The 17291-nt window shown below is 41.1% G+C and overlaps 2 protein-coding genes across 30 annotated transcripts in view; both read right to left on the bottom strand.

Moving 5' to 3' along the window:
- Positions 1-12980, bottom strand: part of PPP3CB (protein phosphatase 3 catalytic subunit beta) — a 47764-nt gene extending 34784 nt beyond the window's left edge. For 3 of the 9 annotated variants that reach the window (XM_057530562.1, XM_057530563.1, XM_057530566.1), the window contains exon 1: positions 12811-12974. In XM_057530562.1, the coding sequence (XP_057386545.1) occupies positions 12811-12895 (85 nt within the window). In that variant the 5' untranslated portion in view covers positions 12896-12974. Of the gene's footprint in view, positions 1-11281; positions 11298-12810 lie in introns of those variants that run through there. The other 6 variants (XM_057530567.1, XM_057530564.1, XM_007166599.2 and 3 more) reach the window with 6 other exon arrangements.
- A 2009-nt stretch (positions 12981-14989) lies between these two features.
- The window catches only part of USP54 (ubiquitin specific peptidase 54), a 148722-nt gene continuing 146420 nt past the window's right edge, over positions 14990-17291 (bottom strand). For 20 of the 21 annotated variants that reach the window (XM_007166601.2, XM_057530548.1, XM_057530547.1 and 17 more), the window contains one exon: positions 14990-16298. In XM_007166601.2, coding sequence (XP_007166663.2) covers positions 15739-16298 — 560 coding nt within the window. In that variant the 3' untranslated portion in view covers positions 14990-15738. The remainder of the gene's footprint in view (positions 16299-17291) is intronic. The other variant, XR_009005607.1, reaches the window with a different exon arrangement.

The raw sequence follows: 17291 nt of genomic DNA, 5'->3' as shown, positions 1-17291 counted from the left end.
CTCATAATGTTAAAATCAATACTTTTCTCTCATGCCTGTGATTCATTTCTCATGACTGTATTACCATTCTCTTTTCAAACACATTAGCAAGGTTTTAGGTCAAAGTTATAATGTCTTTAAACATTATTATCTTCTTCATATACTGGGAATTTTCAACAAAAAATAGTACAATGATTTTTGTCTTCACTATAATTGAAAATACTTTGCTCCTGTTTAAATGAAATTTAAAATGTTGATTTTAAACTGATATTTGTTAAATGGAATGGAAAATGTGAAGGTCCGTTTTCAGTGGTATCTACCACAATTTTGAGGTCATATACCTAGGAAAAGTTACTACATATCTGTTAAAATTTTTTATTCCTTTTTTACTGAATCCAACAAATGACCTCTTTATGCATTCAAAACCAGCTTGGATTGAAGTAGTTTTAGGCCCTTTACCAAACAGTACTTTGTTTTTCAAAATAAAGAAAGCAAGAGGGCTTCCCTGATGGCGCAGTGGTTAAGAATCTCCCTGCCAATGCAGGGGACACGGGTTCGAGCCCTGGTCCGGGAAGATCCCACATGCCGCGGAGCAGCTAAGCCTGTGAGCCACAACTACTGAGCCTGCGCTCTAGAGCCTGCGAGCCACAACCACTGAAGCCCACACGCCTAGAGTCCGTGCTCCGCAACAAGAAGCCCGCGCACCGTAACAAAGAGTAGCCCCCCACTCGCTGCAACTAGAGAAAGACCGCGCCCAGCAACAAAGACCCAACTCGGCCAAATAAATAAATAAATAAATAAATATATTTTTTTAAAAAGAGAGAAATTTATAGTAAGAATTTAGTCTACCTATAGACTCAAATGTAAGGCAGATCTCTCTTTTCTAAAATAAAATTTTTAAAGAAAAATGTCACTTTATATTTGGGCATACAGTACATAGTATTTTCTTGATGTTTCAGGGCCATCACTGTGATCATCAATTATTATGCAGAAGACTGGAAAAGTATAGGACCAACTGTTTCTTCACAGTTCAACTTAAAAAAACAGGGGGCTGGGTTAGAATTACATCAATTACCTAAGAAGAGTAAATAACCACATTCTCATAGGAGGAAAAAAATTTAGGAAGAACTCAGTTCTTTTTTTTTTTTTTTTAACAATTTTTTTTAAACAATTTTTTTTTTAAAATGGGAATTATTTATTTATTTATTTATGGCTGTGTTGGGTTTTCGTTTACTGTGCGAGGGCTTTCTCTAGTTGCGGCAAGTGGGGGCCACTCTTCATCGCAGTGCGCGGGCCTCTCACTATCGCGGCCTCTCCCGTTGCGGAGCACAGGCTCCAGACGCGCAGGCTCAGCAACTGTGGCTCACGGGCCTAGTCGCTCCGCGGCATGTGGGATCTTCCCAGACCAGGGCTCGAACCCGTGTCCCCTGCATTGGCAGGCAGATTCTCAACCACTGCGCCACCAGGGAAGCCCAAGAACTCAGTTCTTATAAGTGCGATAAGAACTAAGGCAGAGGGATAGCAACCATTTCTAAAAGACTTTGAAATCATCAATCCCTCTTGCTTTCATCTTTTTTGATACTTAGTAAAACAAAACTTGAACTTGCTTCCCCCCCCCTTTTAGAACACATCTATTCCCATTACTTTTTACTGCATCTAGAGTAAGACATTAAAAGACATTTTGTTCCCCCAAATATAGTATGTCAGATTCCAATAAAATAAAAACCTTTCTTAACGTATGCTCTTCTCCAACCAAAGATTAAACAAACCATTATACTATATGCTATAACCAAATTTGCCCCTAACAGTAAACCAATTGTTTATAAACTACAAAATTTAACAATTACTAAATAAAAGTTACTTTTGGGACATCATGAAAATGAAAAGTTTAAATATCTCTTAAATACAAATTTCTGAGATCAAGATGGGATCATATTTTTCTCATCAGGCCAAGAGAATTTTTCCTCTACTTAGAATAAAAGATACTGTTTAAAATGTTGCATTCTAGATTATGCATACTTCCTAATAATCAACAACATAAGTCCACTAACAGATGAATTCTGTTCAAAATACAGAACTTCCTAAAAACCCATCTGGGAGACAATCTCCCTCTCTGCCCCACTCAGCCAGTCGCCTGTGGTACTGCATGTTTTCATGCACATTGCGAATGCCCCACTCCAAGTCACACTGAGCTACTGCTCCTCTTTAACCAAGAGTCAGAATGTCTTTATTCATCTGGGAAAAAAAAGTATAAACTGCCTCCAGACCTATGTTTTCCACTTCTTTTTCAATTCAAGGCATCCTTTTAAATTTCAACACCAGTTGGGATACTTTTTAAGGAATGGGTACAGGTTGAAGGGTGAAGAAATGCCACCATAGGTAAAAGTAGATGAAAAACTGTTGTTCTAACAACACAACACTGATAGTGGAGAATAGAGAGTTTCAAAAGAATGTTTTAATATATCAGTAAATAAGAAAATAGAGGCAAAAAAGGCATTGTGCTCTTTGGCAGTTGGAGAAAGGAGCCATAGCAGGTGATCTAACTAAGCAAAAGAAAACTGACCAAACAGAATTTGGCCTAATAGGAAATTAATTACTGACCCTGTTGGTCAATAGAGGGTTAAATTTTTTTCATCAAAAATTAATATTCTCGGGGCTTCCCTGGTGGCGCAGTGGTTAAGAATCCGCCTGCCAATGCAAGGGACACGGGTTCGAGCCCTGGCCTGGGAAGATCCCACATGCCACGGAGCAACTAAGCCCGTGCGCCACAAGTACTGAGCCTGCGCTCTAGAGCCCGCGAGCCACAACTACTGAGCCCACGTGCCACAACTACTGAAGCCTGCGCACCTAGAGCCCGTGCTCCGCAACAAGAGAAGCCACGACAGTGAGAAGCCTGCGCACCACAACGAACAGTAGCCCCTGCTCACTGCAACTAGAGAAAGCCCGCACACAGCAACGAAGACCCAACACAGCCAAAAATAAATAAATAAATTTATTTAAAAAAAAATTAATATTCTCAACTACTACCATCAACTCCTAAGGTACTTTAAAGCATTTCCATCTAAGTTCAGGTTTTAAATGGTTTTTTACATTTCTAATTCATCTTCAGCCAACTATTCCTGTTTTTCTAGGGTTTTCATCCTATATTTTTTTTTCTCCTTATTTTCAGACTATTTTTCCAACTCTTCTATGTTTGAGATAGGGAAAAACCAGTACATACATGTATGTAAATATAATGTGAATCGTCAATAACTGAAATGGCTAAAATGGAGGATTAGCTTGAACAACCTAAAGAGCTATAAAATCATAAAATCACCAAGTTTCCAACACTAGAAAACTTGATTTGGTAATATTCACTTTAACCAAACTGTTCTGTTGGAAAATTTCCTTTAACACAAATTTTGGCATGAAGGTCATATCTGTATAGTAATCAATAACCTTCACAAGGTATTTTAATTCAGATTTAATATATGGTGGCTGATAGACAAGGCTTCAAAAAATTTAATGTAGGAAGTTGAAAAAATAAACCAGGGACACAGACTGATCAAGGATGGGGGAAGAGCAGAGATCTTACTTTTCCTACTAATGGGTAAGGAATCCTGGGACTTAACTAATCCTGTTGCCCAACTCTAAGCAAAGGCTGCAAACTATTAGCCCCGTGAGGCCTCCAACACCAACTGGGGTGCAGCCTGTGCCACCTGAAAACTACTCCAAAGTATCATTCAGATGTCTGTGCTTCTCACCATTGCCATTACTGGCAACTGTCCAAAATAAAGTTCCTCCTGATTTTTTTCTCTGTATTTCTTTTGTTCACACCATGCCATCCTCAGGCTGTTCTCCTCCCTCCCAATCCTCTTCATTGAGGCCTGCAGAATTCCCACTAAAAAATAAAAAAATAAAAATCCACCCTTCTTTCCTGTGTGCACATGCATGGGTGCGCGCACACACACACATTTTAGCTCTTCACAAAATGCTGTCTTCATCTCTCTAGCTCAATTATATCTTAGTCCGCCTGAAGGACAACACTTCTGAAACACTTTTTTCAAAGTTGACGATGCTCATTTTTCCACACTCCACTATTTGAGCAGAAAAGGCTACAGTCTTCTTTCAGCTCCCCACTACCACTTCCAACATCATCACTCCTGTGAAGAAGAAAATGCTTCCTGCTTTGAGGTTCATGACTTCTGGCTAGTTTATTCTTGTCCCAGCCATCTACTAAATTTCTGGTCATCTCTCACATGAAACTCAGTTTCCTGGTTCGAAAGCCTTCCCCACTCTAAGCACCACCATCATCAATGTCCATGTGGATGACCTACGTAAACCCAAGAACTGAGAGGTTTGAGCTCCATTCTACTTCAACTCCCCTAGCCTTAGCCATAATTTCTGCTCCAGCTCTGAAATCCTGAATTCCAATCTCTTACTCCATGACCAAAATCTCTAATCCTTTCAGTTTCACTCCCTTTTCTTCATCTGTTCTCCAATTATAGCAAGAACGTGGACAGCCTCTCCTAATCAACCCCCTTCTGGATACCTTTGCTTGCTGCAATTTTGAAGCTATTCCATCACCCACCCACTTTTTAAACAACATCCTGAATTGTTTAAAGTCCTTTTGTCCTTCTACCCTACTTACAAAACTCCAATTCTTGGATGAGTTAGTTTCTAAACTTGGATGCTAAGTATAAAATCATCAAAACAGCTCAGTGCTACTACAAATTCATGGTCTCCAACTTAGTTGGTCACTAGCACTTGCCATCAATCCTATTAAACGTTCTAGTCTGTGCTCTCTCCCATTCTCCTCAGTGGAGATTTCAAATGATCACCTCTTCCTTGAACCCTACACTTAATTTCTCTCTTACTCAGTAGTCAACTTGCATCTTTTTCAGAGAAAATTAAGACCTTCAGACCAAATGTCAACTTTTCTGTCCCTCTCCATCCACATCTATGCCAGTATCCACTTTACATTTCTTCCTATCAAGGAAGAGGTATTCCGTCCATCCAATACTAAACATTCTACTGTGCTCTGAATCCCACTCCCCCAACCTCTTCACTTCAGTTCACCCTTCCCACCCACCCATGCCCCTATTCTGTTTCTTCTGCCTCTGACTCTCCATTGGTTCTTCCCTTTGAGCAGATAAACATACAGCCAGCCCTCCACAACCACAGGCTTGCCTGTGCAGATTCAACCAACCACGGATAGAAAATATTTTAAAAATAAAGTTCCAGAAAGTTCCAAAAAGCAAAACTTGAATTTGCCTCTCTGGCAACTATTCGCATAGCATTTACATTGTATTAGGTATTATAAGTAATTTAGAGATGATTTAAAGTAAATGTGAGGCTATAGGTAGGTTATATGCAAATACTAAAACATTTTACATAAGGGACTTGAGCATCCACGGATTTTGGAATGGGGAGGGGTATCCTGGAACCAAATCCCCACAGATACCGAGGGGAGACTGTACTAAAGTCTCTATGATCTTACAAACAACCCCAACAAGTAATTCTCCCTTACTCCTCATCCCTGTTTCTACCATATATATCCCTTATTTTACAACTAAGCTTCTTGAAAGAGTAATCTACAGGGTATAGCTTCATTTTAATCACTTTTTTGTCTACTTTCCTCAATCTACATTTATCTGGCTTCTGCTCTATTCCTTCACCTTATACCTCTCTCCTCTCTTGGGTTCTTGAACTCACTCACCTGGTTTTTCTCTTAATTCTCTGGTCATACCTGATCAGCCTATTTCATGAACTTCTAGTCCTTTTTCTGGTCCTAGGACAGTGTGACCTAGGATTCTGTCCTTGACCCTCATATCACACTCCTCTCATTCATAACTATGGATTCACTAAAATCTTTATTTTGTGGACTCCCAAATAGATTATTCAGTCCAGACCCTGCCCCTAAACTCCAAGTCCTTATTGAACTATCAAATATTTTCATTTGAATGTTCCATAAGTATCTTAAACTTAATATGTCCAAAACTTAATGTATGAACTTTCCCTCTAAACTATCACCAATATAGCTACTCATCTGGAAATTATCCTAGAAGTCTTTTTCTTCCTCACCCTAACATGGCCAATAGGTCCTAAATAATTCTCTGATCTGGTTTTGTCCCTTTGGTCCTGAGACACTGAATAAGGACTTTTTTATTTTTTCTAAAATTGCTAATTTGCCCATGCTTCGCAATAACTCAGAATACTTTTTAAAATTCTAATCTCAACATCCTCCTGTTTCAAGATTGGCTTCATCATATAAAATCCAAATTGTGTCTCTTAACATACCATATGAGATCCCTTGTAATCTAACCCTTCCCTACATCTCCAGCCCTCATCTTTTGCCACTAACTCATATTCCAGACACATCCTATACTTCAGATATTTAATCTTCATTTTTAAAGTTACATCACTTTAAAAATATCTCCGTACTTTGCACGCCCTATTACTTGGGGGTACACTATTCCCACCCTTTGTCTAACTTCTCCTTGTCCTTAAACCTCATTTCAGTGTTCTAATTCTTGAAAACATTTCTTGTTCCCAGGCTAGGTTAATGGTGCCCCCTCCTTGTGGTCCCATAGCAAAGCATATGATGCACACCTACATCATGGCACTTATCAATTGTACTGTAAATATCTTGTCTCCCCCTCAAGCTTATGAGCTCCTTGAAGGCAAGGGAGCTGTCTTTCATCTCTACATACCTAGTGATTAGAACATGAATACTAATGTCTACTGAATTAATGATACATTAGTTACAGTTTCTAAATTACTTATCTTACACTAATTTATGTAGCAATGACAATATATTTATAGTGCTTTATTTACAGTTTACAAACTGCTTTCACATACATAACGCTATGATTCTCAGAGACATCTTGTGAGTTCAGTAGGGCAAGTTTTATCTCAATTGCACAAATAGGATAACAGGTTCAGATAAGTTAATGGCTCTCTCAAGGTGTTTCAACTAGTAAGGGGTAGAGCCATGATTGAAGCTGAGTCCTTCAGAATGCTACTCCAGTACTATCTGTCTTATATCAACACAGTGACAATGCTCTTCTGACTAAAAGAGTCATCAAAACTCTCCTCTTCACCAAGAACGTTATAACCCATTCAGATGCCACGGGTAGAAGCATGCTCTAAAGAAAGATTCAGCAGATCCTATAACACTGTCTTCAAAATTTCCAGGTATCCCTTGGATTCCTTTTAATTTGTGGTGGTTCTTTGAACACAATAACCTTCCCTCAAAAACTGGTTCCCCTTCCTGGCTTATTTTTGTTATGGTATCATCATTCTCTGTTACTCTGACTTAAAATTTTGGTGTAATTGTTCTCTTTCTGGACTCCAGGTCCTACTGATTCTTCAAATTCTCTCTTTTTTTTTTAAACACCTCCATTGCTGCAATGTTAGTTCAAGTTCTTATTACTTTGTGTACGAGAAAACTCTAACTAAAATCTCTACTTTTCCTCCCCTTTTTTGTACAAAGCATAGGTAGATAAATCTACCCAAAAATTTGGGGTGGTTTCTTAAGGACTAAAGAATAACGGGAACAAAAGCCTGAAATTTATTTTCAAAGTCTTTCTTAACCATTCCCAGTATCTTCCATGTCACTCCAATCTCTTCTGCCAATGCTCAAACAATCACTAAAGCAAAATTAGTCTGATTACTGTTTTCTCAAAAAGGTTTGCTCTTCCACCTGTTTCATTCCCACACCCAGTCACTGATCCAATATATCTACTTTCTAATATTACTCAGAATTTGTGTCATATCTGGTTTTCCTCTTTCTCTTAATTCATGCTGTGGTCATTCTGCACTTGGACTACTCCATTAATCTTCTGACATCCTGATTTAAGCCTCTCCCATTTTAATATTTCATTCTACACAATATCACGTTAGCTTTCAAAAACCAAAATACTGGGTCATTCCTTTACTTTAAAATCTTCAATAATAATAATGGTGATGGCTACCATTAGTTGAGTACTTACCATGTGTCAGGCCAGGCACTGTGGTACAAATTTTACATGAATTGTCTCTATTAATCCTTCAAAAATCCCATGTTATTAACTCTATTTTGCAGATGAGAAAATTGAGGGTTGGTGATATTAAGTATCTTGTCCTCAGTGAAAAGGTTAAAGTAGAACTAGGTTCAAACCCAGGCAGTCTGACTCCAGAGGCTTAATCATCCAGTGTTCTTAATCATCCAGAGGCTATACTGCTTAGCTTAAGTTTCAGATCCTCAACTTGGTGTACAAAAAATCCTTTCCAACTTCATCTCCTGCTTGTCAAGAACTTTACACAATACTGTCACACATTTCAAGCTTTTTTCAAACTCCATGCCTTTCTGCTGCTGTTTTCTCTACCAGAAAATATTTTCTCTATCCCAGCCCTACCTTATATCTGGAGAAATTCTACTCATCCTTTAAGGCTCCCCTCAAAACATAATCCTTTCAGTAAAGTTTCCCTCCAATTAAGACAGTTAATTCCTTTTTTACAGCTCCAACAGCACTTTGTACCTAATTCATTATATTATTTATTTGCAATAATGTCTCCCCCACCAGACTGCCTCCAAGAGAATCTATCTTACTTAATTCAATTCTGTATCCCTAATGCCTAGTATTATGTCTGGTACAAAGCACATACTCGATAAATGTTGCACAAATAAATGGTCCCAATCTTTTGCTTATTTGAATCTTACCCATCCTTCAAGGCCTCTTTCCTCCTATACAAACCCTTGCTACACCACTCCAGTCCAGAGTGATCACTACCTCCTTTGAACTCAGCTTGCTGGGTCTACCACTTATCTGGCAATTATTAATCACACCCAGCCTTATGACATAAATGATTAACTTTTCATGAGTACTTATTTCCCCAAGGACCAAGACTGTATTTTATCTTTCACACTTCTGTTGTTTCCCTACAGTTTTTAGCTATACAGCAGGCATTAAATAAATATTTGCTATTTGATTACTTTGAATTTCCAAAATAAATTTTACATACCATACAAGGATGCCAATTAGCTTTAGCTTATTTCACCTCTGTGTATAAACAAACATTTTTACAATGAAATGAAGTCATATGATTGGCACTAAAACACACCTCATCTAATAAATCAAAATTCTTTCACCAAACTTTTCCTTATAACTCGTGCCAATTCATTCAATAATTCCAAACCTAAAGCTTTTGCTTCACTACTGAGCAGCTGTATTTCCTCCTTGGCATTTTCCTTCTAAGATGACTTGTTGCCAGTGTTCTCTTTCCTTCTCACGCACGCGCTCTCCCTCTCTCTCTCTCTCTCTCTCACACACACACACACATACACACACACACACACATACACACACAATATTCTCTGTTCCTCTGCTTTCTCTAGGACACATGGCACTGAAGATTTATTTTAGTATGCTAAACAGTTTAACGAAGGTGGAAAGAAAAAGAAAAATCATTTTCAAGAGTTATTTTTTTTAGATAGGTAAGTCCACAAAATAGCTTTTGTAAACAAAAATTAAAATTCAAGTTGCTTTAAAATATAATGAAATAGAACTAGTAAAAAACACTGAAGTAGTTATGTGACCCCAAGACCTATGTGGGTCATCTAAAAATCTGTAATGAAAATAAGCAATCCTAACAAAGCTAAGGTACTGGAAAACACGTTAGCCTCAGATTTATAAGCAGGGCAGCTGGCAAGAGAACCTAAATGAATCATAAGGCTGCCCATCAGATATATAATAGCTAAAAAACTAACAACACACACTCTTTAGTATTTTGGTTCAACGTGAAAGTCTGATAATTTAAGAGATAAGGATAATATAACCTATGAAATAAAGAAAACATGTTGAATGCAAAAGAGAGTCACATTGTGGGTGCTAAAATGAACATATACACAATATAGACAATGCATTCTAAGCGATAAAGGTGGATTTTTGTATCAGAAGTAATAGATTTAATAATCTCAAGGGATAATCTAGTTTTACAAATCTGGGACCCCATCTACCCAGCAAAAAGTACATTTTAAAAGTATCTGGAAAGAAAAGGAAGTACCTGAACAATTCAGGTCAAGCAAATTTCCGGGCGAGGAGGGAGAGCAATATACATAAATTCAGGGTTTTATACTTAAATTACACACACCAATTTTGCTGATGTGGCAATAAGGCATTCACGCCAATACAATTAGCTGTTTTTCCTAGTTTGTTTCTATTTTCTTATTTTCAACTTCCTATCTTAGCTAAAGATAGAAAAATGCTTAACAGAAGATTGTCAAGAGGGCATACTATCTCACCTAAACCACTTGGGCTACACCAACTTTCAAACAGAATTTGACCAGAGCCAGCAGCTGGAGCAGGCTCAGAACTGAACGTCTTTAACTAACCAGGAAACCTAATCACCCATAATCAGGGATATGGAATTACCACTAATAATTTCAGTGAATAGATAATTTATACATGAATCACCTATAGTATTCCAAGATCTCAAACTTCACATGATGTGAATTTCAGGCATTTGATATTAAACACAGAAAGACCTATTTCCCCTTCAAAACCTATGTGACCATAAAATATAGGCCTCCTGACTAGAAGTATAAGAGTATAAAATTTAGAGACAACAAGGAAAAGTTTCAGGGAGTAAAAGACTACTTGTATTCAACGTCAATGATGGTCTCCATAACATTACTACTATGAAATGGTACTGATGCAAAACTAGCACATACTGGACTTAAAAGAAAACTGGATTTTTAACAAGTTAAACCTAAGTTGAACTAGCACTGTGGTCATATATCTTCAGGAAACTGGTGTTCTCTGTCATCAAATGCAACATTAGAGTACAATTATTGACTGAGAAGGACAAGAAAAGCTTGAAGATGAAATCTAAAAGGAGATTTCTGTACGAAAGGTAAGTTTCCCAGTAACTTCCAAGGAAGCCAGAGACTCCATGAGCAGCGCAAACCAGTCTGCTGCACACTATATCTAAAGCATGTGATCCATATCAGTCATTCCAACTACCTAAAAAATTCCATGAAAAAATTAAAAGTTGTCTTGAAGAATATACTACGAAGCACATGAGATCTTATATCCATGAGCTCTACTAAACTATAATTTTCTATACCAACAAACTCCTATTTACCTAAATCAAATGACTTTTATTTCATACCAATAAACTGCAAACATGACTGTGTCTTGCATTCAAAACTCACCCCTAAGGAATATGCCTTATGTCTGGAATCTTATTTTTACTGTATTAAAGCAGTACAAGGGAAATATTACCACATATATGACAAGAAACAAGAAGATTCACAAGCATAAAGAGAGCATAAACTCACTGTTCAGCAATGTGACTGGTTGTCCCATCTAACAGTAGGGTGAAAAGTACCCAGAGAAATTAACAAACAGCACAAGTATACTGTCAGCAAATTAACAGGCAGCCCATGTCTCCTATTCCCACCCCCACAGAACTTCAGGATTTCACGATAGGATGAATGCCTGAACTACCAATCTTTTTTCTTTCTCTTTTTTAAAAGATTTCTCAGGACAAGGATTCCATAAACTCTTTTTTAAGTTCATTCCAATAACTGGCCTGAACAGATATACTATTGTTTTTTAAATTATCTACATAGCCTAGATACAAATTAGTGTTATTATTAAAGGAGACTCGAATTGACAAATTAAAATTAAAAAAACACAAAGGAAAAGTTTTTCTTGTTTTTAAATATTTTAATGGAAACATGTCTAGTCAGATTTCCAAAACTGGGCTAACAGTGTTTACATTGTGCCAGCATACTTAAGAAGCTGAATGAAATAAATAAATAAAAGAAGTATCTATCTTTCAAAAGTAAATGTGATACAATAAGGAAACCTTTATTCTAAAATGATTTCAATTTATTGACCAAGCTACAGGATAAAGAAAAAGCATTTCAAATTGTGCTTTTCACCTCCGCAGCAGTCCTTGAAGTTGATGGGCTCTCCCAGAGAGCGTGGAAATCTTAAGCAACTCTAAATTAGCCCTCAATTTCTCTATTTTAAATTAATCTGCTGACCTATGGTCGTTAAACAACCATAAATTCTGCACTAGCTGAGAAATATTTAATTTTTTCTTCTAGGGGGAGTGTGTGGGTGTCTGCCTGCAAAGGAGGGCTAACCCCTCTTGGCCTTTGACCAAAGAGTGGTGACGGTTTTCTACGTAAATGCTTCCTATCCCTGAAGCTTTTTTCTCTTTTATGCTGTCTTTTTTCCATCTATTCTGCACTTAAAGCCGGGGCCCCCAAATTCTGGCTCGTCCCTTCACCCTTGTCCGATCCCATACAGTTCCCCCAATTTCCGCGCGGGGTGACACCTGAGGGCCGAGCGCGAACCCCTGCGGCTGGCGCTAACTAGGCGCGAATAGGGCAGACGGCTGTCACTGGGGAGCAGACGTGGGCCAAAGCCGAGGTGATTTCTGACTGCTCATCGCCCGGCCCCGCGTGGCTGAAGGTCTCCGAGCCCCTCGGTCCGCCCCGGCAAGCCAGGCGTGCAGCTGTCGCGGTGCAGGAAGCTAATCGCGGCCTCTGGGCCGCTTCTGACAGACCGGGCAGGAAAAGAAAGGGGCTCACTGAGACTAGTAGCCTCACCCCTTCGGATAGGAGACCCCGAGAGCGAAACCCCCGCCACGGCCTGAAGGCAAGCGAGACACCTCGGAGCCGCCGCCACCGACTCAGCCCAGCCCAGCAGGGGCCCGCCCAGGGGCCACTCCCCAAGGGAGGCAGCCAGTCATTCGCCCGCCCTTCCGGGCCCGCTCCGGAGGGGACGGTCTCCCGCCCGCCCTCACACAACTACCTCCTCAGGCCAGGCCCTCAGGGCTTCGTCCACCTCTCACCTTTGACGACTCGGTCAGCCCCGGGAGGAGGCGGCGGGGGCGGGGGTGGGGGCGGTGCAGCCCGGGCCGGCTCCGGGGCGGCCATGCTGGGCCCGGGGCTCGGCTAGGCGCTGGCCCGGGCGGGGTTGGGGGCGGGGGCGGCGGCTACCAGAGCCAAGCGGCGGCGCCGCCGGGGAACATGGCGGACCCTCTTTCCCTACAGAGGGGCTAAGACCGGCATGCACCGCGCGTGCGGGGGCGGGGGCGGAGCAGGCTCTAGGGACTTGGGCAAAATTACTAAGGCTAGGAGAGAAACGGGACGAGCCAAGGGATCAGGTGAAAATTCTGGGCAGGCAAAAACAAAAGAGAATGAGAAGAGATGGCTGTCTGCATCTAGTTGCTGCGGTGAATGAGTGCTAGGGAACACGACACCGGCTTTTATGGAGCTCCCAGTAAGATGGGGAGACTTGATCAAACCTAAGAATCTCCTACTAATAGAGAAAAAATATATAACAATTTGACTACCAAATCCGGGTACTTTGCTTGGTAACTGACAGGAGAAATAGAGGAAGCATTCTAGATTCTAGAGCAAAGCAACAGTTCAGAATGGAGTCTGAGAGAGAATCTGACTGACCCTTGTGTTTAGAGCCTGGAACTGTCAAGAGTCTGGAGGCACAGAGTAACAATGCAGGTAGAGCAGACTAGGCTCCAAGGGTTAAGAATCAAAACAGGTAAGAGGAAAGGAAGGGATGACACCAAGAGATGTTCAAAGAGTACAGAATTCACCTGAAAAGGACACAGCCTCCCTCTTGATTCATTCAGAAAACAGAGATTCCGAAGGCAGAGGAGTAAGTAGGGAATTGGAAATTAGTTCCTCATAAGAAATACCTCACAGGGTATTTCTCTGCATATACAGAAATGTGGGCCCAGGTTTTCTATGGAAACTTTATAGAGACGGACATTCATGGGGAACGGAGTAGTGGTACAAGAAGTGACTGTTCGGGACTTCCCTGGTGGCACAATGGTTAAGAATCTGCCTGCCAATGCAGGGGACATGGGTTCGAGCCTTGGTCCGGGAAGATCCCACGTGCTGTGGAGCAACTAAGCCCGCGTGCCGCAACTACTGAGCCTGCACTCTAGAGCCTGTGAGCCACAACTACTGAAGCCCACGCACTTAGAGCCTGTGCTCCACAACAAGAGAAGCCACTGCAATGAGAAGCCCGCGCACCACAACGAAGAGTAGCCCCCCGCTCGCCGCAACTAGAGTAAGACCGTGCGCAGCAACGAAGACGCAGTGCAGCCAAAAATAATTAATTAAAAAAAAACTGTTCAATCAATAATTATTAGAAGAAGAGTGTGTGTATGACACCAGGAGAGGTAATGGATCATGAACAGAGACCAGCATATCCACTAAGATCTATATATCTTGATGGCATAGGATTCAAGTAGCATAGGGTGAGAAATGCCTGCCCATCCTCCTGCTCAATACTACATGTGCTCAGAATCTGTTCATAATAGATGGTGATAATTAGATAAGCAGTTGTTCAAAGGTCTCAAAGAGCACCTTTCTACCTCTTCATTTCGTCAATCTCAGTGATTGTGAGAGCTGGGGTAAAAGAGAAGAGAAATGCCCAGTGAGTATTCTTTGCAAAGGGAACTCACAGAATAGTTTTTAGAGGGAGGTGAATTTGGGAGTGAGGCAGGGGTGAAAATGGATCTTTCTGGCATGGAAGTGCAATAATTCCACAGGGGAAGGGGAGGGGCAGCCATGGGAAGAGAGCAAGGAAGGGATACGAGGCACATCACAAACTTGTAGAGGGAGGGCACCAAGAGTACCTAGACCAGGAGTGAGTTTGTAAGAGGAGTTTGAATCCCCAGAAAATCTCCCTAACGAGGGAAGGAGAAAGTGTGTAATGTGTTGAGTGCCTCTTGGCAGGAAAGGGATAGAAAATATACTAGTGGCAATAATAACAAGGAAAGTCACTCCATATTAGGACCCATTGATTCCTACCTTGAATATATACCCTTCAACTATCCTTCAATTCCTCTTTGGCTCCTCACTTTCACTCAGTCAAAAGCCATATACAGAGCCCCAGGCCACTGGGAATTGGTATTTCTTGCTTCTCCAGGCTTCCCCACCCCAGTACAAAACAGCAAGAGTATACAAAAGGGATTAAATAGACAATTAAGTGACAAGGAATTAAATAGAACTATCTTATAGATTTATTAATGAAAAATACTTTACAAAAACAGTATGTTTGACCCTAAAATAGTTCAGCTGACTCTCAGGGTTTACAATGGCGACTGAGCGAGTGGCAGTAATGGCTCTGCTGCTGAGGACAGGAGGGTATGTTAGTGTGCCTGACTCCAACCGTTCAGACGAGCAATTGTTATGTTGGCAGCCTCGCATTCTAGGCCAAAAGTCTGAGGGCAGAGGGACAATCTGGGCAGGTGGGTTAGCCTGAATGATGTGGTCAAGACCAAGACTACAGGGCTACATGTCCCTCCAAGGATGGGGGATTGGGAAGACAGAAGGTCAGGTAATAGGGACAGGTGGATAAAACAAACAAGTTGGTAATATAATAGGGAACAGAATACGAGGGCTCAGGTGGAGGTGGGGGCATAGAGTATTCAGGAATAAAATGGTGACCCTAAGATTCTAAGGAATGGCTAGTGTCCAGAGTAATATGGATTCATCTTTAAGGTGGGTCAAATAAAACCCTAAACAGCAGCTGCTTCCTTTTGCTAGGTGAATGGAAATTGGAATTTCAAATATTCCCTCTCAAAGAGCCAGGTCTCTTTAGCAGTTCCTGGCACCCCTAGGAGAAGGTGCCAACTCTATGTTGAGATGAGACTAGCACAGCCCCAGCACGGATTCAGGGTACCAACTCTGCTGCAGTACAGTTTAACAGAGAAAGCTGTGGCTCCAGGAGAGGAAAGGGGTGACCTTTACCACCTGCTGTGCTGCAGGGCTCTAGCCCTGATCTGCTCTCTTCCAGGGGCATCCGCTAGAACAAACAGAAACTCCTCTCTCCCTGTCCTCCTGTGCCCAGATTGCAGGGTATAACTGCTTTGCCTCCAGTCATCATCTGGAGGCATATCCACTCTTCGAGGACCAGGGGCTCGAAACCCTGGAACAGGACCTGAATTCCAAGCTGACCTCAGGGGTACACAAAGACTGCTTGACGGTAGGGACACAGGGTAAACAATGGGAGGGTGGGAGGGTGAATGGAAAAGATCCTCCCAGGGCTGTGCATGAGGAACCTGAAGGCCCTGGTGTCTCTCTGGTAGTGTGGCAGTGTGGGTTAGCTGAGGCTTGCACCCTGGAGTAGTCAGGAATCTGGTGCCAATATGCTGGTTGGTCTCTGACCATTCTCCCTGGGAGGCGTCTGTTCTGGAACGATGGGGGAGACTCCGGTAGTTCAAAGTCCTTCCTGTGTGCTGGACCGCTTCGGAAGTTTCACCCCTGTCACACATAGCCAGAAACTGCTGGACACTCCTCGAAGTTCCTGGGAAGAGAAAAGAAACCCAACGATTGAGCATCTTCAGTAAAACCATTCTCCTTTCCAGAGGACCATTTCTGGCTGTTCCTTCCAACTCCCCACCTCTCCAAGAACATACACGTAAGGAAAAGAAGGAACCTAGCTTTGCTTTTAATCTCATTTTTAAAAATTCTTAATAAACATTAAAATCAAGTCTCTTACCTCCAACCTGTGCAAATGAAACAGTCTCCTGGAGGTTGCCATACTTCTATCTCACTGCACTATAATCCTTCCTCCAAAAGACAGACAGACAGACAGACAGACAGACACACACACACACACACACACACACACAGTCACACACAAATGGCTCTCTAATACTGCAAATGTATGTTCTCACTGTGACAACTTTACTCCTTAGAGCCACCACTCCAAAGCATCACTCAGTTTTTCTTAACATGGTACCCTCACTGAAATTAAGCTGTGTCTGCTTACATTCTTGCTCATTCTCCAAGATCTCTGCTTTTGTTTGCACCACTCCCACATACATAATGTGGAATGCCTTTTCTATACATTGATTCCCCTTTACTTAAAAGAAACAAAATAACTAATTTTCCAAAAATCACTTCTAAACAATATTTTTCATTCTTTATTTTAAAATTCCATCAACACCTGTACTATACTTACACATATGTATATCTGACTATTGAAACTCTGAGCTCTTTGAGAGCAGAGAGCTGCCTTCTTTCTCCCCTGTATTCACTGTAGCATTTGGTGCAGAACAAGTTGCAACAAATGCTGCCTGACTAATCAGATGCCCCTAATAACTGTCAAAGGAGGCTGGCTAGCTGGCTGTTCCACTGAGTAACATGCAGTCCATTTATCCAGAAGGCCTGCATATCCAAAGCTCCCTAAAATTTGGACACAAATATCAACAATACTACTCTATCTTCTGTTCTAAGAATGACAACCATCCCTTGCCCTGGGGATTTACATATCCACAGACGGGTTTCTCAGCCT

This window comes from Balaenoptera acutorostrata, chromosome 16, assembly GCF_949987535.1.
Source record: "Balaenoptera acutorostrata chromosome 16, mBalAcu1.1, whole genome shotgun sequence".
NCBI lineage: Eukaryota > Metazoa > Chordata > Mammalia > Artiodactyla > Balaenopteridae > Balaenoptera > Balaenoptera acutorostrata.
Note: the sequence above shows the minus strand (reverse complement) of the source record. Positions and strands in the feature narration are given on the sequence as shown.